Source organism: Sebastes fasciatus, chromosome 1 (assembly GCF_043250625.1).
Source record: "Sebastes fasciatus isolate fSebFas1 chromosome 1, fSebFas1.pri, whole genome shotgun sequence".
NCBI lineage: Eukaryota > Metazoa > Chordata > Actinopteri > Perciformes > Sebastidae > Sebastes > Sebastes fasciatus.
The window spans coordinates 26,714,776-26,738,842 of record NC_133795.1 but is presented as its reverse complement, the minus strand read 5'-3'; the positions used below and the strand labels follow the sequence as shown (position 1 = coordinate 26,738,842).

General features: G+C 39.6%; 1 protein-coding gene and 1 long non-coding RNA gene across 2 annotated transcripts; both read right to left on the bottom strand.

The window, feature by feature from the left end:
• Positions 1–475: 475 nt before the first annotated feature.
• Positions 476–17,477, bottom strand: LOC141776901 (immunoglobulin-like and fibronectin type III domain-containing protein 1). Its single transcript, XM_074650749.1, has 23 exons — positions 17,470–17,477; positions 16,578–16,747; positions 16,342–16,481; positions 15,961–16,060; positions 15,804–15,830; positions 15,361–15,397; positions 15,068–15,263; positions 12,692–12,805; positions 12,429–12,591; positions 12,024–12,296; positions 11,522–11,860; positions 9,746–9,870; positions 9,454–9,595; positions 9,054–9,347; positions 8,649–8,948; positions 5,587–5,763; positions 5,341–5,469; positions 4,855–5,163; positions 4,024–4,109; positions 3,740–3,932; positions 3,323–3,619; positions 1,981–2,307; positions 476–1,863 (listed from the first exon to the last, which is right to left on the bottom strand). The coding sequence occupies exons 1-23, from the start codon at positions 17,475–17,477 to the stop codon at positions 1,859–1,861; spliced, it is 3,951 nt and encodes a 1,316-aa protein (XP_074506850.1). The 3' UTR covers positions 476–1,858.
• A 2,338-nt stretch (positions 17,478–19,815) lies between these two features.
• On the bottom strand, positions 19,816–21,006 carry LOC141777466 (uncharacterized). Its single transcript, XR_012595904.1, has 3 exons — positions 20,761–21,006; positions 20,236–20,321; positions 19,816–20,036 (listed from the first exon to the last, which is right to left on the bottom strand). It is a non-coding gene; the product is annotated as an uncharacterized LOC141777466 (long non-coding RNA).
• Positions 21,007–24,067: the final 3,061 nt, after the last annotated feature.

Genomic DNA, 24,067 nt, shown 5'->3' with positions numbered 1-24,067 from the left:
GAGAACCGCGGTATGGCTGCTTGTAACCCCAAGTGTGAAGTTGATTGGATGAACGGTTCTTGAGATATGCGAAGAACAGTCATACATACACAGACATTCATTCATTCATAGTTAGATGATGATGCTACAGCGCCACCTATTTGCCAAATGGCACCAAATTTGTCACTTGAACATCATATCTACTCATGTCTACCAAATGTGGTCACAATAGCACTAAGCATTCAGGAGAAATGGCATTTTTTGTATAGACCCTGCCCACAGCATTTGAGTCAACTTTGAGGGCCAGCTATAGCAAAACAGTATGGAATATCAAAAATCAGAAAAGTAACTATATCCGACTTGGTCCAGAGATGTTCTGTACCAAATTTGGTGCCGATTGCTAAAAATTAGTAGGAGTAGCAGCAAAAAAATCTAGATGCAAATGGGTGTGGCTTATATAAATAGATTTGTCACAAAATCCAGGGAGAAAAAGATTTTTATTTCTGAGACTTACAGTTAAAAAGTTACAGGCCAAAAGGAAAAGTTCATTGTTATAGCGCCATCATCTGGCCAAATTGCACCACATTCGACACGGCACTCCCTTGTGTCCTGAGCAATACACCCATCAAGGGGGAAATAGGTCAGAGGTCTGTACTACGAAGCGAGTTCAGCATACCCAGGGTCTCTTCTCGTTATCTGGTTTAACTAACCCCAACAACCACGATCCCGCTAAACGGTCCCACGACGGTCGTTAACAACTCTATAAATCAACCCAGGGTTTCTCAATCTGGCTATGAGCGCTCCACATGAAAGGGGCGTTTTTTGCAGCAGATGACCAATTGCAAACATGGACAAGTCTACTGTCAGCAGAGCGGCATATTTTACAAACCAAGAGCGAACTATAATATTAGACAAATACTAAGAAGTTAAACACATAATCCAGAATAAAAGTAACATAGTTGCAGTTGAAGGACAGCTGGTAAAAGAAAAAAACTGTCGATGTGTGAATGCGTAAATTAACAGACTTTAATTAATTAATTTATTACTAATTTAACGAAATACTCAAAAGTCAGATAGATGCGATGGGGAAGTGATATTATAAATGGCTTTCAAAATAGAACGAATGTACAGATATCCTACATTATTGCCTACATTACGGCCTTTGATAATGATGTGGCGTGTGACTATTTCAGCCTTCTTTCAGCTGCGTCCTCGACTCCTGCGGTGTGAAACGAACTTGAGAGCAAGTAAAAAAAATAAGTATTAAAAACCTAGTAAACACCCACAGCATACAGCCAGCTCTCCTTCCTGCATTTGTCAGTTTGTAGTCTGGATTTTGACTTAAACTTCTTCGTATTCGTGTAATATTATTTTACAATCAGCACACCAAGCTCTGATTGGTCAGTAAGCGTCACTTTTATACTAGTTGATCTCTCATCTCGAACATAACCTGCTGCGGAGCAGGTTAGGTGTTCAGCATAAGTTATCATGGCGATCTACCCTTGTAAGAAGTGAACCATAGTCGACTCGTAGGACTGAAAACCCAGGGTTAACCCTGAAGTGAGCAGTGGAACTCCAAAAAAATTTAAACAAAAATTGTCGTTTTGCTTTGACCTCATCTTCAGTAAATAAAAGCAGGATGGGGAAATACTGTATCTCTTAAGTTTAATAGTATAGCATATATCATTTTCCCAAAACACAATTCATGTTTTCTGGAGCTTTCTAAAGTTGTTAAGTGTTTATATAGCGGTGCATCACACTAGCGGGAAATTAAGTAACTTAAAATGAGCATGAGTTGTCACTTAATTTAGGGTAATTGATTTAAAGCATAGTAAGACATCTGTTGCTTCAGCTTCTGTCCAGCAGCTGCAGCTCTTCTTCACTCTGTAAAGGAACATATTGATACTCTCAGTCTAATTTATTTACATACTTTACACTCAAATATTTCAGTCTCTTTGTGGAAAAATGTATAATTCTTAAACGAGGTACAAGTGTTAATACCTCTGACATTCAGTGTCATTGAGGACTCAGCTGTCCCCAGTTTGTTCTCAATGACGACTTTGTATTCCCCGTCGTCTCTGGGTGCCACCCTTAGTATGAGCAAGGAGCAGACTCCACACACATTGGTGATGTGGTAGTTGGTGTTTGTGTTCAGGCTGATGTTGTTGCGGTACCATGTCACACGTGGAGCTGGATCACCCTTAACTGCACAGCTCATGTAGCACTCGTAACCCTGTGGAGATGTGCGCCTTTTCAGGGGAACGATAAATGACGGAGGTGACTGGAAGTCGAAGGATTTTGTCTCTGGCATGTTTACTTTGAAGTTTCCTGAAACAAAGAAATGCATAAAGTTCAGGGTTTTACAGAATTATAAAGAGTTAAAACTACACTTTAATGAGTGGCCTTGTAAGATAATTTCCCCTAATTTAACATAGAAATCAATAACATCCTGTCATCACATCAATGCTAGCCGCTGGTCCTTGAACTCCTGTAACTCAAAGCAATCTCTTGTTCAGTGTCTCTTTTTTCTCTCTTTCTGAAAACATCCATGTTCTAAGAGAAATAAGTATCTACCAAAGCACTTGCTTTAAGAATCTGAACCCTTTTTAAATTTTAACACAGTAAAGAAATTATTAATTACAGTATGTTGGATTTCAAAATACGCCAGGTCCCTGAAATTTTGCCAATGTGGCAGTGTGAGTACTACAGTATACGTCAACTGTTTCTCCCTTATCTATCACATCTACCCATACTCTCTTCAGGGTTTCCACCAGGTTGTGTGCTTAATGTTAGCGAGTGTCGGTGTGAGGGGAGAGAGGGAGAGAGAGAGAGAGAGAGATAGAGGAAGGGCCGTTTTCACTTAAGGACTCTAAAAAGTTTTAATGGGGCGTGTTATCGAGTTTACGCGTGGTATTCAGTTTACTCCTCACTCTTTTTTTTTAACTCTCTTGCGAGTCCCCTGGCCCAGTAGTTTTGGTTTTACTTTGGCTTTCTGCAAGTATTATTACAGCAATACTGGTTCTGACTAAGTGGTTGAATTCACAAAGAAGTTAAAAGTTTAAAATAATCAGCCAGTGGGGCGAGACATTCAAATTTTTAAATCTCCTGTAACTAATTTCATTTACAAGGTGTCAGTCTTCCCAAGGAAGGTATTTACCTGAGGGATCACTTTAGGTAAACAGTCCTGAGATTTGTTTCGGTGAGCAGTGGTTTTAAATTTGAGAATAGAAGTGGTACTTCTGAGGCAGCTTTTGCAGGAATGTAAATCAGTACTTCAGCATAGGAACAATGATTCAGTGTGTACAGGAAAGTGAGAAATGATATAGATGTCTTTATCACAAACCTTTTTGCTTAATGGTTCTAAACACAGGAGATTCAGAAGGTGGTGACGGACCCATGTCATTTTTGGCAAACACCCTGAAGTTATACTCCCGTCCGGGTACAATATTGATAACTGTGAACTTATTGTTGAAGAGGTTGTCTGCTGCTGTCCTCCAAGTGCGTTTGAAGGAGTCCCGTTTGGATACCATGTAGTGTAGTCTGTCATCCCTCTTCTCATCTGGAGAGGGAGTCCAGGACAGAGTCACTGTTCCAGGGATGTTCTGATCCAGCTCCACTGGACCTGGAGGCTTGGGATCATCTATTAGAGGCACAGAGGTCTGCGTTACAAAAGTGTATCTTTCTATGAAAGAAACAGTATTTGCCATATACAGTATCCAGCTCAGTTTCTCAGTTCATGGCCATGCACTCTGAGATTCACCTGTAACTCTGATTTCAACATTGAAGCTCACGTGACCGACAATGTTCTTGACAGTAATGGTGTAGATGCCACTGTCGGACCGCTCAGATGTGGGGATTAACAGTTGAGAGCCTTTATCAGAGTTTGTAATATTTACATGTTTGGGCACTGGAGTACCGTCCTTTGACCACAAGATTTGTGGCAGAGGGGAAGCCTGTAGGCAATAAGACAAATATCACATTCATTTGTTAAATAAAATGCATTTTCGAATTAACTCATTAGGAGGAAAACTTCTGGCACAATACCTCAAAGTTGATGTTCAGACGGACTGTGTTTCCAGATCTTACCACCACGAAGGTTTTCATTTTGCGATCATTAAACTTTGGCTTGACTGTGAGGGGAAAATGTAGAATAAAAGGATTAGATTCTTGCAATTATACAATTTAGCAAACTGGTAGATTTTCATTATTCTTAAAATAATATTTGCATTATCTGATTTCTTTTAATACTGTATTGTATAAACTAAGAAATCAAAGCCTTTCTTGTTTTCTTTTCTATTCCTGTAGACATAGATGGGAATGTGTTGAGGAGATATACAGTACAGGATTGGGATAAAGACACCTTTAAAAGTTGATCACTATCTGTATAAATCCAGGTCCATTTCCGATCCTTTGTTTATGGTAGAAGCCAGCAGTTTCAATATGTACATTTCAACACAAATCGCCTGTATCAGTGATATGCATGATGCCTTTAAATTGCTAGAGTTGGTTGACAGCTGTATTTCAACTTCAGTATTTTTGTTTGTGCTGGGCTGTCCAAAATCATGTTTTAACTGTCATGTCACAACAATTCCACCCTTTCACTCAAATATCCACGAATATGAAACAAAATATTGTAAGACACTATACAGACACTATAGAAAGTTTCTTGGTGCAGAGCTATGCAGTACTTTTGACAGCTGTAGGGTTATTTTTAGGCAAAGGGTGCACTGTGCAGATGTATTATTGATGAAAAACTACACATTTGCTGTGACTTTATGCAGTTATTTAACATAACTTTACCAGGACATTTCTAGAAATAATATAGAAGACCATAGAAACTGTCAAGTTCTTGATTTAAATTTCAAATGTTCTTACCAGGAGGAGGCATGGCAATGATGTAATTGTCAAAGCCTTGAGGTTCTCCATCACCTCCATAATTGGTGGCAATTACTCTCACCCAGTAGCTAGCCATTGCCTTCAAGCCAAGCACGGTGTAGGAAGTTAGAGTAATTGGGATGGCATTACAACGGGTCCATTCAAGGTTTTCTATTGGTCTGATCTCCACGTAGTAGCCTTGGGCTTCATCCTCTACCCCTTTCATTTCTTTAGGCTTAGTCCAAGCCAGTGAAAATGAGGTGTAATCGGAGGATGTTACCTTCAGGTCTGTGACTTTGCCTGGGGGTTCTGAAATTACAGTAATGAGAGGTTATTGGCTCAACATTGCCGTGCTTTCATATTAACCAAAGAGCTACAGACGGCATTATGTTGAACAGCATGTCGGTTCACCATGAAGCATGACTTGCATAATTCTCAGTGAACACATCCGCAGCAGAATATTAGAATTCAGTGTGACGGGCTTACTCATTGGATCTCTTGCGATTACTGTGTCACATGGTAAACTAGGATCTCCAGCACCAGATAGGTTGATAGCAGACACCCTGAATTGATATGCTGCCCCTTCAAAAACATCTTTGACTGCATACTTTGTATCTGTGGAAAAAGAAAGATGGTTATCAAATCACTACAAATGTTGATTTATGAAGGTGTATGCATAACATTCATTTTCGCACTCGGTTATTCTTTATATTCCTGCAGCGAGTTGGATACCTGTAATAGGCCCTCCTTGGTTTACAAGGCTCCAGTAATTAGTGCCTTTCTTGTTCTTTTCCAAATTGTATCCCACTATTTTGGTTCCTCCAGTGTCACATGGAGGACACCATGCCAGATTGATGCAGTCTTTAAAGGCACTGACCACTTTTGGTGATGTTGGGGATCCAGGATAACCTGTGGGGGAAACATGACATTATGTGTTGTTATGTTATTTTGCTCTATTGTTATTTGTATTACTTGAGGACAGCTGTATACCGACGCGTACCAGGGTTCACTATAACAACGAGAAGCCCTGGTTCACAGCCAAACTCAAACAGCTTCGTTTGGTTAAGGAAGAGGCATTTAGGAGTGGTGACAGGGAGGGCTTTAAAGAGGCTAAATACGCGTTTGGCAAGGCGGTGAGGGAGGCCAAACGGCAGTATTCAGAGAAACTACAAGAGCAGTTCTCAGCCAGTGACTCTGCCTCAGTCTGGAAAGGGCTGAGGCAGATCACAAACTATAAGCCCAAACCGTCCCACTCCACGAATGACCTCCGACTGGCAAATGAGCTGAATGAGTTCTACTGCAGATTCGACAGACAAAGTGCCAGTCCTGACTACATCTCCTCTCCCCCCAGCCATCAGCCATCAGCAGTTAACACTGTTAACACCAGCACCCCCCAGCTTTCTCCACAAGCACCGAGCCTGTGCACACCCCTCCCCCCCTTCACACCTCTGTCCATCAAAGAGGGGGAGGTCAACAGGCTCTTCAAAGGACAAAACCCCCGCAAGGCAGCCGGCCCAGACGCTGTCTCACCTGCAACCCTGAAACACTGTGCAGACCAGTTGTCACCAGTGTTTACAGGGATTTTCAACATCTCCCTGGAAAACTGCAGGGTGCCGGCCTGCTTCAAAGCCTCCACCATCATCCCGGTCCCCAAGAAGCCAAGGATCACAGGTCTTCAGGACTACAGACCCGTCGCCCTGACCTCTGTTATAATGAAGACCTTTGAACGCCTTGTGCTCCACCACCTAAAGACTATCACCAACCCCCTGCTGGACCCACTGCAGTTCGCCTACAGAGCCAACAGGTCTGTAGACGACGCAGTAAATGTAGCCCTTCATTACATTCTCCAGCACCTGGACTCCCCTGGCTCCTATGCCAGGATCCTGTTTGTGGACTTCAGCTCTGCATTCAACACCATCAGCCCAACTCTGCTACAGGACAAGCTTTCCCTGCTGAGCGTGCCTGACTCCACCTGCAGGTGGATCACAGACTTTCTAACAGACAGGAGTCAGCACGTAAGGCTGGGGAAGCAAGTCTCCGACACCCAGACCATCAGCACCGGTGCCCCCCAAGGCTGCGTTCTCTCCCCACTGCTCTTCTCCCTGTACACCAACGGCTGCACCTCCAGACACCAATCTGTCAGGCTCCTTAAGTTTGCAGACGACACCACCCTCATCGGCCTCATCTCCGAGGGTGACGAGTCTGCCTACAGATGGGAGGTTGACCATCTGGCATCCTGGTGCAGCCAGAACCACATGGAGCTGAACGCTCTGAAGACAGTGGAGATGGCAGTGGACTTCAGGAGGAACTCAGCCCCGCTCCCCCCCCTCATCCTGCGCGGCTCCCCAGTTAACACGGTGGAGTCGTTCCGTTTCCTGGGCACGACCATCGCCCAGGACCTCAAGTGGGAGCTAAACATTAGCTCCCTCACCAGTAAGGCCCAGCAGAGGATGTACTTCCTGAGGCAGTTGAAGAAATTCAACCTGCCACAGACCATAATGGTGCACTTTTACTCGGCCATCATCGAGTCCATCCTCACCTCCTCCATCACCGTCTGGTTTGCCGCTGCCACCGCCAAGGACAAGGCCAGGCTGCAGCGGGTCATCCGTGCTGCAGAGAGGGCGATTGGCTGCAACCTTCCCTCCCTCCAGGAGCTGTACACCTCCAGGACCTTAAGGAGGGCAGGGAAGATTGTGGCCGACCCCTCCCATCCTGGACACCATCTTTTTCAGACTTTACCATCTGGCAGGAGGTTAAGGTCCATCAGGACCAAAACCTCACGCCACAAAAACAGTTTTTTCCCCATGGCAGTAGGGCTCTGCAACAGCCCATCCGCCCCCCTGTGACTGTCTCCCCCTCACACACACACTACGGCCCCCCTCCCTACCCCCCTACCCCGACACTGACTCTCCCCCTCTCTCATACACTCTCAATACCACCCCCTACAGTATCCCTCTCTCTCCCTCTCTCTCCCTCTGATACCTGATTGTTTTGTTTGCACACCGACAATATTTGCACTATCTGTTTATACCATGTTAATTTTTATAGCTCATTTTGTAAATTGTACATTTTTATTCTTATTTTATTCTAACGTTTTATCTATTCTTTGTTATTATACTGTTTGTCTCGCACCAAAAAGCCAAAGAAAATTCCTCGTGTATACCCCTTACACCTGGCAATAAACACCTTTCTGATTCTGATTCTGATTCTGATTCCAAAATTAAAACATGTCAACTCCAGTATACAATGCTTTATTCACCAAATAAAATGTGATAGATAGCTGAAACCAGCAAGGGAGCTGAAGCATGCGTTTTAATTTTGATGGACTCACACTGCACCACGCTGTGTGTGTGTTCTCAGAGTTAGGAATTTAAATTTTTATTACCTTCACCAAAGGAGTTTGATGATGTCATGTTTTCCTCTAATTAATGCAAAAATATGTCTGTGATACATTGTGGGAAAAGTTCGATATCAGGCCAGGCAGAATTGATTAATGCCCTGCGGTGTGTGATATGAAAATTTCTGATTTCTGGCAACTCTTAGTGGAAGTATCAAAAATGACCATCTACAATAATAATAATCCTCCTCTTTTAAATACTCAAATATCCATATGAAAATGTTTGAGTATCAGAATAATGCTGAAATATTTCCTTAAAATAGATAAAATAAATGTAATCTTTCATTTGCTTGTTTCACTCCAATGTTATTTTACCTGCTTCCAAAAGAGGTTTACATCAGACTGCAGCAAAAATGTCCCTTATAACGCCTAAATTAGGCTCCAGCTGTAGACTTACGTAACACACCAGCTGGTATGTCCTCTGTCTGCAGGTAATCACTGATGCCTTCTGCGTTCTTGGCTTTGATCCGGTAGCTGTATCTCCTGCCAGGGTCCACATCTGAATCCTTGTAACTTGGGTCGCTGCCAGGGATCTCACCGAGATCTGACCATTTATTGCGCCCAACTTGCTGGCGTGCTATGATATAGTTTGTGACCGGGCATCCACCACTGTCTTTTGGTGGTTTCCACTTGAACTCGACAGATGTTACAGCCATTTCCATAATGTCCACGGGTCCTTGTGGTGGTGTGGGTTTGTCTGTAGATGAAATGAAAATAAGTTAAATTAACATCAAAAAGCATTTATACTTACAGGACAATGTGTAACACATGGCAAACTTTAAGTCTCTTATTGTCAACTCACCCAGTACGATAAGTTTGGAAATTGCCTCCATTGTACCAAATTGATTTTTGATTTTGATTTTGACCTCTCCACAATCTTTCCTTTGACACTTAAGAAGGCGTAGTTTGCTCTCAGTAGCTGATGTTTCAATCCTCACATTGAGAGCGGGCAAAAGCTCGTCATCGTCCTTGTACCACTGTATATTCATCGGTTCTCCACCTGAGAACGGCAGCTTCCATTCTGCAGTTTCACCTGCCTTTATAATGACTGGCTTTGAGAATTTTCCTAGCGCATCAGCATCGATTTTTGGTGGATCTTCAATGTTAGAGAAAAAAGTTTTTGTCAAATACCTAAACCCTTTTAACCCGTGTGATAATGTATCAATTGATGCCAAACCCATGTTATTAATTTTTATTCTGACCTTCAATATTAAGTGTTGCTTCTGATTTCCGGCCATCAGCTTCAAAGCTGTACACAGCTGTATCGTCTTTTTTACAGCAGTCAATTATCAACCTGTGACAGGCTCCATCTTTGATAATTGTTACCCCATCCTCATTGGTTAGCTTGTCAGATAAAAATATATTTAGATAAATTAAGGTATGCAATGCATTATAACATTTTTGACTAGATGGATCTTATTGCAAGCTAGGAAACAGCGATATGCATGGCAGTAGTCCTATATACTCATAATTCTCCTATAATAGTTGACTTACCAGCTTCCCATTTTTATACCAACGTCCCTCAGATGTGTCACTGCTTAATTTGCAAGACAGCTCTGCCGGTTCACCAACATTAGCAACAGTATCTGACAGCCCACAGACAAACTTAACACCAACATCTGCAACGGTAAGAACAAAGTACAAATTTAGAAATGATCAAAATGACAGTGTGCATTGTTTTGCATTGGCTATATGTAACCTCTGATTAATATAATATTGTATTATAATTGACCATTTTAGTGATCCATTCCATACAAATAAATAGTATAGGGAAAGCTGAGCAAACACAGGTAGAGTCCTGTCAGGCCTTAAAACTGTTAGTTTTCTTGTTTACAGTATGTCTCTCTCTAGTGGTCAACATGCAGCACTGCAGAAGATGTGTCATAAAGTAGATCATAAAACTCTTTTATAATAATTCAATTTAGCAGTTACCCGAAATATTAATAATCATATTACAAAGGCCATACATGTTTTACGGTTTTACAGTTAATGGTTTGTCTGATGACTAGTAACAGTTAATTTTCTGTCACTGAACTTCTTGTTACATTGAGTTATGTGTTATTGGAAAATACAAAAGTTATTTTGATTATACAGTGGAAACTGCTTGTAGTGATCATGTCTGTTCCGGTCAAATTAATCACTATAAGCGGATGATTATTATAACCACATTTTTGGTGTTTTGCATCAATTCTCATGCAGATTATCATTTAATTGACATTTGTATATTTATGAAACGAACTCCTTCGCTATTTACTGGCTTGCTGACAATCCTTCCGCCTTCTGCCATTCGCCTGAGGAATGCCGTTTTTTGCCTGCTCTGCAGCGCGAGCGCGCATGCAGAATGGTGGCCCTTTGCTGGAGCTCCTCGCTCGCTCACCCGGTAGTGGCATGGAGGAGACATGTGTCGGTATGCATGTGTGCCGCAGAGCCAGACATGACCTGGCATTCTTTTTTATTCAGAGATAATTACTTTCTTTTTCCTGTCATGATACCAATGTGCACGCAGCATCAGCCACATGTATCTATCTGGAGAGGAAACGGTCCGCGAGGCAAAGTATCAAGGGAGTAAAGTAAAAAACGAATCAAAAATTAAATTAACGTTAGTCTTGCATAGTTTTTAAATGTTTTTTCATCTGTTGTCATGTATGAAAACACTCAAAATGAACACTGTAAGTGGACTACTGGATGACCAAAAGCAAATTATTTAAACAGCGTTTGTATAGGAATGATTCTGTCCCGAGCTTTTTGATCCATATAAGCGGTTGATCACTATAACTGTGTTCATTGTAAGTGGTTTCCACTGTAATCCAGAATTTAAATGCCAGATGTTTGGCTACTGATTTCCAGCCCAAAATGGTAAGACCTATTGTAAGCATAGTAATTAAATTTTTTTTTAACTTCATAGATCTGACTTATGCCCACTCCACAAAGAACAGTTTGAAGAATTTTCTTACACATCACATCGGTCCATACTTTACATTTTTTGTTCTTCCTTTACCCACTTTGTTCTCGTGAGTAGAACGTTTCCTACTGTAACTATCTCTCATATTTTGCTGTAGGTTGGGACCAACCTTATTTCTAGTCAAACCTCCACAGCAATACCTAGGTGTAATTCTGAGACACTTGATAAACACAGACCCCGATAGCAAAGCTGACAGTATGCAGTAGCAGAGACACATCATGACAACTGAAACTAAATATATGGCATTATATAAATCGATGCTCTGCAGTGACACATTATTCAGTCTTCACTCAATGCAAGGATTTTACCTATAACAGTGTCAGGAACCAAAGGGCCAGTTCGTACTCGCTTCTTTTTCTTATCATCTGCATCATCTCCATCTGTCAGGAGATTATTATTCGTGCCATCTCCATCACCCTCATCTCCATCAGTCTTTCCACCAGAACCGTCTCCAGAACCGTCTCCAGAACCGTCTCCAGAACCGCCTCCTCCATCCCCTGCACCGTCCTTTTCAGCCTGTGCTCGTCTGGCTGCCTCTAAGTCATCTTTCTCTTTTTGTAGCTTGGCCTGATGTTCCAATGCTAGTTTATTCAGGTCATCTTGATCCCCATTTTGGGTGTCTTTGCGTCCTTTACCATTTGGATCAGCTGAATTACGACAAACACATAGAAGAAAGGAGATAAAATCATTTACTTGTCTTACATTTAAATGAGCAAAGATTCAAGGAGTGCTTATCTGGGTATCACTCTATCAAGATCAGATTATTTTATTAATGTATATATCAATATTAAAAAAGAAAAGATGTCCCACCTTCCACTTTGAGAGAGGCACTGCTGGAAGTTATCCCAGCAATGGCATAATACGCTCCAGTATCTGCCATTTTACAGTCTTTAACTCTCAGTGTGTGAATTAGCTTGTCCTCTGAGACAGTGATCTCATATTTGTCCCCATGTTCAAGTGATGAATTCTGGTTTGACCAGGTAATTCTGTTGAGGGGTGTTGACAAGACACACTGAAAGATGGCGTCCTCACTTTCAAAGGCCTTCACATCCTTAATCTTGGATTTGAAGTCGACAGCAGGCACTGAGAGAGGAGGAAGGGCGGATGTGTGGATTAGCTGACTGAGTTCTCTTTTCCTAAATGTTCCTTGAATTGTCTCGCCAACTACTAGTACAATCATCCTGTCTTATTACAGTTGCAATAGTTACACCTCACCTTGAAAGTCAGTTGCAAGGACATTTGCCTCTGCAACGTCAACTTGGTAAAATCCAGCATCCTCTGGCTGAGGATCTTTGATGCTGAAGACATAATTTGTCCCTGTTTTCTTCAGGCTGTGCTTTGAATTTTCATCATCACCATATGGAACCATTGTCCCATCCTGTTTAGAGAAAAGTGGTTAGGTTAGGTTTTTTGATTTCCTTTTCATTTGAACAGGGATTGGTTTTAGATAGTTTATCTTGGAATACATATTAACTCACCTTGTATAAGTCAACTGCACTGTTTGGATCCAGAAGTTTCATGTCAACGCTAAATTCAGCTCTCCCATTGGGTGTTACTTCTATTTGTTTCACTTTTCCCACTTGCTCTACAACCTGCAAAAGAAAGTCAAAATGTCCTGTGTATCTGTAAATGTTGCTCTAAATTTCAGTGCTGAAGCCATGACATTTTTAAACTCAAGCGGCCTTGAACAGGATGTGTACTTGTTAAGATGCACTAGGCTGGTTTAGCCTCAGGCATAACATCAATACTTGGAAAAGACGTATACTTGAAAAAATCCTTTCTCATGAGACATGTTTTTAAAGAGTCACTTAACACCCCCTTAAGATGTCTTTTTTCAGACATCCATTGGTTTAACATTTCACCTTGCTGCAGTGATGTACGAGTGTACTCCAGGACCCTGTGACATCATTATTGGTTGTGGTTAAAGGTGCAACACACTTCTGACCGCAAGAGGTGGGTAGTATCAAGTTACATTTACACTGACACATGTACTCAAGTAACTTGTACCTGTCAGAGTAGTTTAAATGCAGCATACTTTTTACTCTTACTTAATTAGATTTTTAGAGAAAAATCATTACTTTTACTCCGTTACATTTGGATACATTCATTTCGCTACTTTTATTTATTATTTAATGCATTCATGATCCGTTAAGGGGCAGGTGGTCTGCTGGTGCTCTTTTATCCTATCGCTGTCAAGCCTCTACGTGACTCCGTTCAAAGCAGCATGTCTGAAGTTACAGCAGGAGTAACGTTAAAGTTATGGCTTTCAAATAGCACTAGCAGCTAATATTTACTGACGAATTAACAGCACACAGTGCAGCGGACTCCAATTGTGAACGCAGCTGCTGGTCTGAAGTCAGTAGGCCTACATCAGAGAACCGTGCAGAAAGTGAGCTGCATTAAGTGTGTCTGTTGTGTTAATGCCAATAACTTTAATAACATATACACACAGTATATCATGCTTTAAAACTACTACTACTGCTTTCTTTTGTAATGTAAATACTCAAGCTAACAGAGTGCATTTAACTAGTCATGCTCATTGGTGTAGCTTGATGAAGACAGACAGAAAAGTAGAGACCAAGTTATGCACAAGAAATATCAAAAGACAAACCGCAATTTTTACAACCGTTATTTCATGTGAATATGACTGAAATAATGTTTCAACCACAGATGGTCTTCCTCAAGTTAAAGTGAAGAAGTGAACACACCTGTATTTTAAAGGCAATTAGTGATGAAACATTGCACATCATCTCCTAATCAGCCTAAATGAGTCCTCTGATATGAGATTTGCTGATTTATTTGCCAAATTATAATATAGTAGACAAGCAAAGAATGTAATTTTTTTTTTTTAATCTTTACTTATTGGTAGTGATAATATTTTGTGATCACACTTAAGGAAGACAGACTGTGAATATTGTCTGGTGTAGCGTATATGTGCCAGGTTATCTAATCAGGAGATGATGACTTTTCATTTCATCACAAATAAATACAGGTGTATGTTCACTAGTTAACCTGAGGAAGACTACCAGTGGTTGAAATAATTCTAGTCATATCAACATCAAATATAACACTTATAACTTTTTCAGCAAATACTTTTATACTCTTAAGTAATTATTTTGATGAGTACTTTTACTTCTAGTAGTGTACTTTTTTTTGCAAACTAACAGTACTTTTACTTGAGTACAGTTTTTGGCTACTCTACCCACTAGTGCTGATCACACCCAGAGGTGAAACAGGCTTGAAACTTTCAACCCGAGACAGCAGTGAAACACTACTTTACAGACTGGCATTGAGTTACTCTTTAAATTCAGCAAAAAAAACAAGCAAACTACAGCTCAGTGGTTCTCAAAGTGGGGTCCGGGGACCCCCAGGGGTTCGTGGCACTCTGCCAGGGGGTCAGGGCCAGTTTTCAGATAATATAATATTTAAATTTTTAAATCTACAGTGTACAAATTCATAGACTAGGTTCTAATCCAACAAATCTATAACCCTTACAATATGCAAATATGTTGAGAACATGTCTAATATCTTTCCACATAACTAAGACTATAGTAGAGTAAAAAATAGGTTACGCCAAATTATTCCAAGGGACATACATGAGGGGGTCCCCGGTATATTCTTTATCTTGTAAGGGATCCTTGGCTGAAATAAGATTGAGAACCTATAGCTGATATTGGGCCATCAGGTTTTCTATTCCAGCTTTAAAACACTTTGAGTAAATGTTATACATTTTCACAACTCAAAATGCACATCAGTTTTTGACTTTGTTTAAAACCCTGCTAGCATTTTGCAAGTTTAAAATACATGATCGAGAATTCATGTGCAGTTGTTCCAAACTGCGTACGGTACAGTACCTTTGCCTGCTCGTCTGCCCTTTCCTTTTTCAGCTGGTTGAGCCTCTTCAGCAAACAGCGAAAGTCAGTGAAACCAAACTCCAAACAGATTTTTTCATAGTCCTTCCTTGGTGCACAGATGAGCAGTTCCAAGAGCTTAGGGTCAATTTCTCCTTCTTTCCTTGGTGGGAGTTGTTTTTTTCTGGTAACAACAACCCTGAAAAGAGAAGAACAGAGTAAATTGTTTTTGGAGATCTACGGCAGTACTTATTATTTTTTTTTTTCTTTAAACTTTGACTTTGACTTGAACTTACGTTTTCTTCAGCATTTTTCTGAAATCTTGTGGTGGTGCTCCATTTGCTAAACGAAAATGAGATGTGAATTGGAAAAAAATAAAATAAAATAAAAATGAGATACAGGTTTTCTTAATGGTTAATAATTCCTCTATCATATTTGTTCAAACTCTATATATGATTCTATAACCAACAACAAACAAAACACACTGGATCAAATTTATTTGTAAATCTTTGAATCCATAGGGTCTTTCTCCGCAATTGCAGAGACTTTTTATGACAGTATAGGTCTCAGTATTTTATTACCATGTTCAATGCACATTATTATGCTGCTGAGATCCAAATTCAAGAAAAAAAAAAAAAAAAACACAATCAAGAAATATTTAGTAATCCTAAAAAAATATTTATGAATGATAGAAAGAAAAAACATCGACTCCTTCATAGATCTGTGGTCAATTTCATACCTTCCGGGGCTTTCTTTTTGAAGCCAGCTGGAAAAAAAAACATGAAAACAATAGCAAAACAAGAAATGATTATTGAATAGTCAAAGCTCCAGTACATTATTCTTTAATTTGATTAATTTACAATGAACATATGGTATAGTTATGATGTCTCTTTTACCTTCAATAACATTGAGAGTTACAGTGCAGGCAGCCTGTCCATACTCATTGGTGGCAAAGCATTTGTAGGTGTCAGCTTGACCTGGTTTTACATTGAGTATCTGATAAAGCAATATTATCATAGTTAGATTACATCTTTAGTGCTGAATGTTAGGATCTGTCTCACATTGACATGATGAAGAAGCTCTTCTAATTCAGTACTGTGAAGTTCTTTGAGAAAAAATTGAAGTACTGAACTTTATTGTGTACCTCCTACTTTTAAACAATTTTATTAAAATACTCATTTATTAGTACAGGAGAACAGATTTTGATATATTAGGAAAACACATTATTTTTTGTTTTGTGAGATGTGGAGCATTTTGTTTAGATACTGTTTTCTCACCTCAAGAATGTGCTCTTTAGCTCTTTCATCGTATCTGGTCTTGTACTGCTCTGGGTCATCAACCTTGCCCTTATTACGTCCCCATGTTACAGCTGGTGCCGGCTCTCCACTAACCACAGCTTTAAATAATCCTTTTTTACCTGTAAAAATCAAAACACAGAGAACCATACAACAGTGATGCAGTTGTCGATATAATGTAGTAATTAAAGTTTGACTTTGCAGGTTTTATTATTTACCCTCTTGAGCAGTCATAGTTATGGGTTTCCGGGTGAAGTCAGGTGATGACTTCCCTGGAGGCATTATCTCAATATAGTCGGTGATCATAACCCCGGGAACTCTGGACCTTCTCTTGATGGCCACTGTTAAGACAAGAAAAAATGGAAACCATGGAAAACAGTCATGTTCACTTTAGATGGGCATTACACACATTACTGGTGCTTTTACTTTTGGTTTTGGTTGTAGTTACGCTAGAATTTCACCAGAGGTCAGTATTTCCTTTCACTTTGTCAGCCAACACAGCTGTCACATCATGGCAAGACATACATTTCTTGAACCTTGCTGATTAAGATGTATTTGAAATTAAGCTATACATCTATTTTGTCTAAATGTGTCGTAAAAACAATCAAAACCAGTTAAAATTGTTATTTTCTCATTGATTTATTTTACTATAAATTTCAATGAACTGATATTTTTATTTTAGAAAATAAGTAAGTACATTTTATTTATGACAAATGACATAAATGATGGCAAAGCGGAGGGGCTTCACTGTCAACAGCACTATCACTTTAACAGTTCCCTCCTGTGGTGGTGGAGACAGCAAAAGAGAGATGGGTGACACATTTTTCCGACGTTATTCTTCTCTAGGATTTCAAGTGTAGGATGACTCAGCACACAACCGTAAGTTCATCCAACAGCTGTTGAAATCACAAACTCCAACCCACCGTCTGTTACTCCTTTCTCTGCACCAGCATCACACCTTGTAATGACTCAGAGCTGCCTCATTCACCCTGGGAACCTTTAGCATAACTTCACTGCTGCATAAAACAGATAAGCCAAACAGCTAATTACCGCATGCAGAATCAAATGTGTCCCTCAGTTATTGTAGTAAAATCAGATCTTAAGCCATACGGGACCATTGTGGTCTTAGGATACATTATGTTTCTAAACTGCGCCAGAGTTAACTATGTAGATATTATACCAAAAATCACATTCAGATTTATTTTTTAAGAACACCGGCTACAATTTTGTTTTCAAATGGGTGTCGCAGAAGCTGTTGAGTCGGTGGCCAGTAAAGAGCCATTTTTAATGTGGCAATTACACACTTAAAGGTGCTGTATACAATATCCAGAGCGTTAACACAGCAGCTAACAACTATTTGCTATGTAAAGAGATAGAGCAGTGATGTTGTCCTGAGCAGAGAATGAAGTTACTCTCCCTCTCCCTCTGTGTGTGTTGTAATCTAAGCTTCTCCTTGTTTTGTTTACATAGCCGGGCCGGCCCCGGCGTCCGAACCGACGGCATCGTAAGTGTAGCACCCACCCTCTTGTTCCCCCACAGGTAAACAGTGTTAGCTCTGTAAGCAGTGTTGCCGTTGTTTTCACTGTTAATGCTGTTAGCCGCTGGCTCAGCTGTCACCATGTTGAGAGCCGTGTGGCGGCAATAAAAATGCTCCCAATCTCTCATTCAGCACCTTTGAACAACTTAATAAAACATTTCATTTGTATTACGTTTTAATTGCGATACCTACATTTAAATTAAGTATTTTTGCCTTTTGTGTCATCGAGTTTCTACCGTAAGTCTTTGTAGCTGACCAGATTTAATGTGATTTAACAATTTTTGAAACATTTAACGTGTTTTCATCATTCATTTTCAAATGTAGATATTTTACTAGTTATATCCATTTCCTATACAGGCAGTTCAAATATGGTCAGCCACAGTAAACACACCTTTTGGAAGTGGAAATACATTCTGTTTGCAAACCTCCCCCATATCTTTAAAATTTACTTCACCATCATCTATCTACTTTAGTTGCACAAATTTACATTTAAACACTTGTAAGAAGGCGGGTGATAATGCTCACAGAAAGAAAAAAAACTGATTCAATGAAAAAACACATCTTGTTCTATTCAACAGCATAACATGAATTAAATTACATTGTCAATGTCAGAATGCAGCGACAAAATTAACTTTGAAGTGAAACTAGATCGTCCTCTCCTGCATCATTTGCACCGACATGCAGTAAACTCAAGGTTTGACTTATTATTTCACTGCTTCCAATGTAAGTTACTTTCAGGTTACCCATTCTTCATCACTTTTCCACAGCAGCCCTTCTCCAGTTAGAGGGCATATATTGAATATTCATCAAACTGTATGTGTCATCTCTCAGGGGATTGGTTTACGCTCTTACAGTATATCATCTGAATGCAGGCAGGATTCTTGCTCCTCAAGCATTGATTCACACATAATCCAAGGCTGGTAGGACAGCAGTCAGTCGTTTGCCTCTGCATACCAATCACTCCTGGAGGAAACTGTTAGATTTGGACACTAGCAGACTTCAGGACACCTTCAGTTAGAATTTGTTGGCTGTATAAGGCTGATATCCCTTTCATAAACCACTTTGAGCCACCAATACTAGGCCTCTAGAATGAGTGTGAATAGTTTCAGACACTCTGGGAGTGTATTTCTTGGAGATATAAAATGAAATTGGTACACTTCTTGTCCTTCGTATATATCTGTGATTGACTTCTCTCCATTTCAAGGACTAAAGAAGTGGTATTTCTGATGTCAAATGAAGTTTAAATGCAAGTGTAGTTACTTTCCTTCTTTCTTTCTTTGTTTTTTTTTTCTTTCTTCCTATTCTGCAGTCATATGTTACTATTGCATTTAAGGCTTTGACAAACTAAAGAAAAGCTCATTCTATTCAATCGCATAAAAAGTGTAACCTCTGTGTACATTTATGTCATATATATTTTATTAGGGAATGAATTTGCTCTCCCTCTGTGTGTGTGTGTGAGTTGTAATCTGAGTTTCTCCGTGCTTTGTTGACATAGCTGGCCGGCAGCGGGTGCCTTTTAGTGCATGTTCATGCATGTGAGCGTGCACCACTGGCTAGCTCACGGCCGCCGCTCTGCACTGCACTCATATGGCGGTTACAGCTGTTGCGGAAACGTAGCACCCACCCTCTGGTTCCCCTGCAGGTTAACACTGTTAGCTCTGTTAGCACTGTTGCTAGTGCTGTTTCCACCGTCAGTCATCGCCATGTTGAGAATAGAAATGCTCCTTATCTCGCAATTAGCACCTTTAAAGGACTCCGTTTTAGCGTCTGTCTCTTTAAGCCCCCCTCCCGAAAAAGCCCAGTCTGCTCTGATTGGCTTGAGAGATAAATATGGTGCACCTTTGCGAAGGTAGTTCTCAAGCTGTGGGTGGAGATACTCAGATGCGACATACAGTAGGAAGGTGAGCCAAATCTTTTTTTTTTAGTTTATTTTTTTAGGGTTTTTATTGCCTTTATTAGAGCAGCTGGAGAATGATAGGGAAGGGGGGAAAGAGAGGGGATGACACGCAGCCGCAGGACTGGTACCAAGCCAACATGGGGCGCATGCTCCACCGGGTGAGCTAGAGGTCTTGTGATCTAGGCAGTCCACAAAAAACTGACTGGGTTGTCATATTTCACAGTTTGTGGGTTGGTAGTCACTCTAGATACCCAAATGTATGAGCACAAGCACTGAAAAAGTGAGTTTTTCACAATATGTCCCTTTTTAATATACTGTACACAACTTTGTTGGTCAGGTCTATGCTAAATTTGTGTAAATTATTAGTTATTACTACAACATGGTAACCACTCCATATTTCCATGTACGACAAACAAATGTGCCTCACATTTTCCAAACTTACCTGAGGCTTTTGGGTCCTGGTTTGTTTTTGAAGTCATTGCAGCGTCGGTGGTTGTTTGTCTACTCAGAGTTTTGATCACTTTGTGGCTGAAACACAAAGAAAAAACTGTCACAATTGTATGTAGCGACGTCAGTTTTCATCGCATTCGTCAGCATTCAGAACCAAGCATATACAGTATGTTCATTGTTTACAATTATCACAAAGCTAACATTGAATCGTAATTGTAAATCTGTGTGATACACTCTGTTCAAGACAAGTAATTCTTTGAATTTTTGGTTTTCCAGTTTTGTTGGCTTTATACCGTGTACTCCAGAAAGTATTATGTTAAATGATCAGGTGCTCTAAACAAAAGTTAAAGGGCGTTGATGAATGAATCACGAAGGAAAAACACGCTTTATTCAACTGCAGCAAATATGTTTGTCAAATTTGATATCCTACTACGGGTGTTTCTTAATCTTTCGGTCATAACCCACAATCATCTTTTAATATTAGATATTGTTGTATTACTAGTGCTGTCCCAAATACCATTTTTTGGGCTACGAAGCTTCGGTGAGAAATATTCGAAGGTATTCGAAGCTTCGCGGTGCAGTGCGATGCGGCAGGCTGCCATGATCTTCTGTCTGTCTGTCTCTATCTCCCCCGTTTCAGAGCCGGCACAGTGCCAAACAGCGATATCCGTCTGAGAAAAACTAATAATAATTCATGTTGAATATGAATAATGAATCATTTTGATTATTATGATTTTGATTATTCCTTATTTCATGGGGTCAGAGGTGGAATTGGGGATTTATATTTATACACTATTATTACATAGTTATATATTACATTTTTTTTTTTTTTTAAAAGTAAGCATTCGAATAGTGATTTGGAGTTTGAGTACCATGGCAACGGTTGAAGCTTCAAAGCATTTTGGTCAGCCCTTATTACTATACACTTTATTTGTATAGCATTTTTCTAAATAAAGTTATTGTGCTTTACAGTAAGAAAATATAAAAAAAATATATTAAAAGGATTTTTTTTAATTAGAAATAAGTATATTGGTATATAACACATTTTAATGTAATAATATGTTTCAAATATACAGTATATAGAGCTGCAATTAACAATTATTTTTCTCAGTTAATCAATTAATTGTTAGGTTCAATAGCACAAAATGCTATTCGGATATTGGGCCAATACTGACTGATATCTGCATCTATTCAATTCAGTTCTATGTTTATATACTCTATACATTACATACTAGAATTTTAATTCTTGTTTAAGTTTTGACCAATTTGTTGCTGCATTAAAAAGGTTTACACTTGAATTGTAGTTCCTGATAATTTTGAAGATTTTTTAACAAGTTGCTGGTGTACGATTTATTTTAACAATTAATAAAAATTCAGTAAATTTACATCTATGTATTTATTTGTTACATTTTGTTTTACAATGTTAGGAGAGCACTTGGAGCTCCGTACACGGTCACAAGTATACTCAAAGTCATGTGACTCAACTTGACGATTTTGTAACTGCTGGGGCCCTGAGAACCCAGCCAAACTAAAAATGGGGGTTGAGAACCCCCTGCCTCGGATGCTCTACTCATGTGTCATCTATGCTACCGTATGACATCAGCCTGTCAAAGTGGGGATGCCTGGACTCCTACGTGACGTGTGCAGACACTTGGAGACATACTGGGACACACAGTAAATGGGGAATGTGAAATCCCACCTAGTGGCTGACACTGCCCAACTGCCTGTGGAGTCAAGTGGCCGTGCCAGCAATTTAACTGCTCAGGTCCAAACATAGACGGGAGCAGAATGTCTTCGAATCAAACTGTTAAGCCAACGCACATATCTGTAAATCTCTTTTATGCCACCAACTCTTAAAAATTATGTTTTGCACAGTTAGGTGCCTAGTTGTTAACTACCAGCAAAACCCTGAACGTAAACTTTAGCTTGTCCTGAGCGATCATGTGAATTTGTTTGTGTTGGATGGTGAAAAAGCACCGATTGTGTACTTGTTTTACTTATTTAAAATTGAACCATCTCCAGGGAGTTAATATGAGATGCAAAATTTGTTTTAACCAAGCTTATAGAAAGATACTGGTGATGACTTAGACCTACTTTGACTGTAACCCACAAGACCTTCAGGTCAAGTACCAGAGTGTTTGGTACTTTTAATCCGAAAGTTAGTTAAATAATTTATTTAGTATCTTCTGTGCTGAGAGGTCTTTAATTAGAATTAAATTGGGCTGTATATCAAGACAATGGCCGTAAGGCTTTTTACATGGCTCTTTAATTTTAAGGACCATAAGAAGAAAACTGAAAAATGTGAAAAAGGAAATCTGACCTTGAACATCTACAAGCCAGTGAAAAAAGGCTTTAATGTGTCACACATCCTGTAGTGCACACTGATCATAGTCTCCTGCTCAATCCTTTTGTTATTCATGGGGAGCCAGTTGGGAAGGTCACATTCGTGACTGAAATATGGTACACAGTTGAGATCTTTAACGTCAGTATTACAGGATGATCTCAGGTCCATTACATTTTTTCACCTTTTACAGTTTATCAAATTTCTGCCGACTTCACTGTAATAATTCTTGAAATATGGGTCAATAAAGTAACATTTTAGGGTCTACCTTTATACCACTCCTTTGGCAGTACATACAGTACAGTATATTTTGGCAGTTCTTGTTGTTATGGCCAGGTTAGTAAGGCTTGGCTAAAATACCAACAATACTATATTTTAACAGGTATATAAAATAGCCCATGTCTATGTCTGCAGATCATTAAATATATACAAAAAGTATTTAAAAATGGTTCTGATCTTTTGTTTTTGTCAGGATAAGTAGATTTTTGCAGCAGCAGAATCAAATTCTTTGGCAGCCTATAAACCTAACCGAATGCTGATCTATGATAAACAAGTCCTAGCACTTATCTTTATGAAATAATGTATACACAATTATAACATTTATAAACTCACCTAATCACTTAGTGCTATTTGTCTTAAAATAAACTAGTCATAAATTAAGACTGTATTGAAGGTAGTCTGTACTGTTTTCAGTCCTGATATTGGCCTCTCAAAACAAACCCTTCCTCTCTGTTATCCCATATTTACATAATCGTTAATAAGAAAGTTTCCTTGACTTGTATCTCTTGTTGACTGAAACCGTCCTGCAAGAGGGTACACTATATAAAATGCTGTCGTTGCTTTTGGCAAGTAGATTAATTCGATGAAAATGATCGACACAAGAAATTTGCCGTTAATAAAAATAAATAAGACTCACTTTCAGTTCTTCTTCGTCTACGTTCCGATATACGTCTTCAGCTTGAACTCTTCTCACTGTCCAATATTTCAGATGTGACACCCCTTTTTGTTCGGTGATAAAAGTTTGGAGCGCATAGAAACCCATACATGGGTGAAATGTAATTGCTAAAAATCCATATTACAGCAGTGGTAAAGGGTGGAGGTTCGTCTTACCCATCCCTATGAAAGCGATCACTTTGCAGTTCGCACTGAAAATACATTATGAGTGTTCATCCAATCTTGCATTAGACATATCCAGTCAACTGTTTTCCACCATTACTGTTGACAATATAAAAACACCAGATGCATTATATATTAATATCAAGATTCACATTCTGTCCGATTTAAACTACGACCAATTGGTGATGGATATTATTGTATTTAATGGTTGATGGTTGAGGCTTCATGATTTATGGATCCACAATAGCCGTGCAAGAGTCAAAGCCTCTAACCAAAAGCTTTCGACTGGCAGTTTCACAAGGTCTCTAGTAATAAGATCACTGCCCTATGGACTTTATTGGCCAATAAACATTAACATGAGACATTT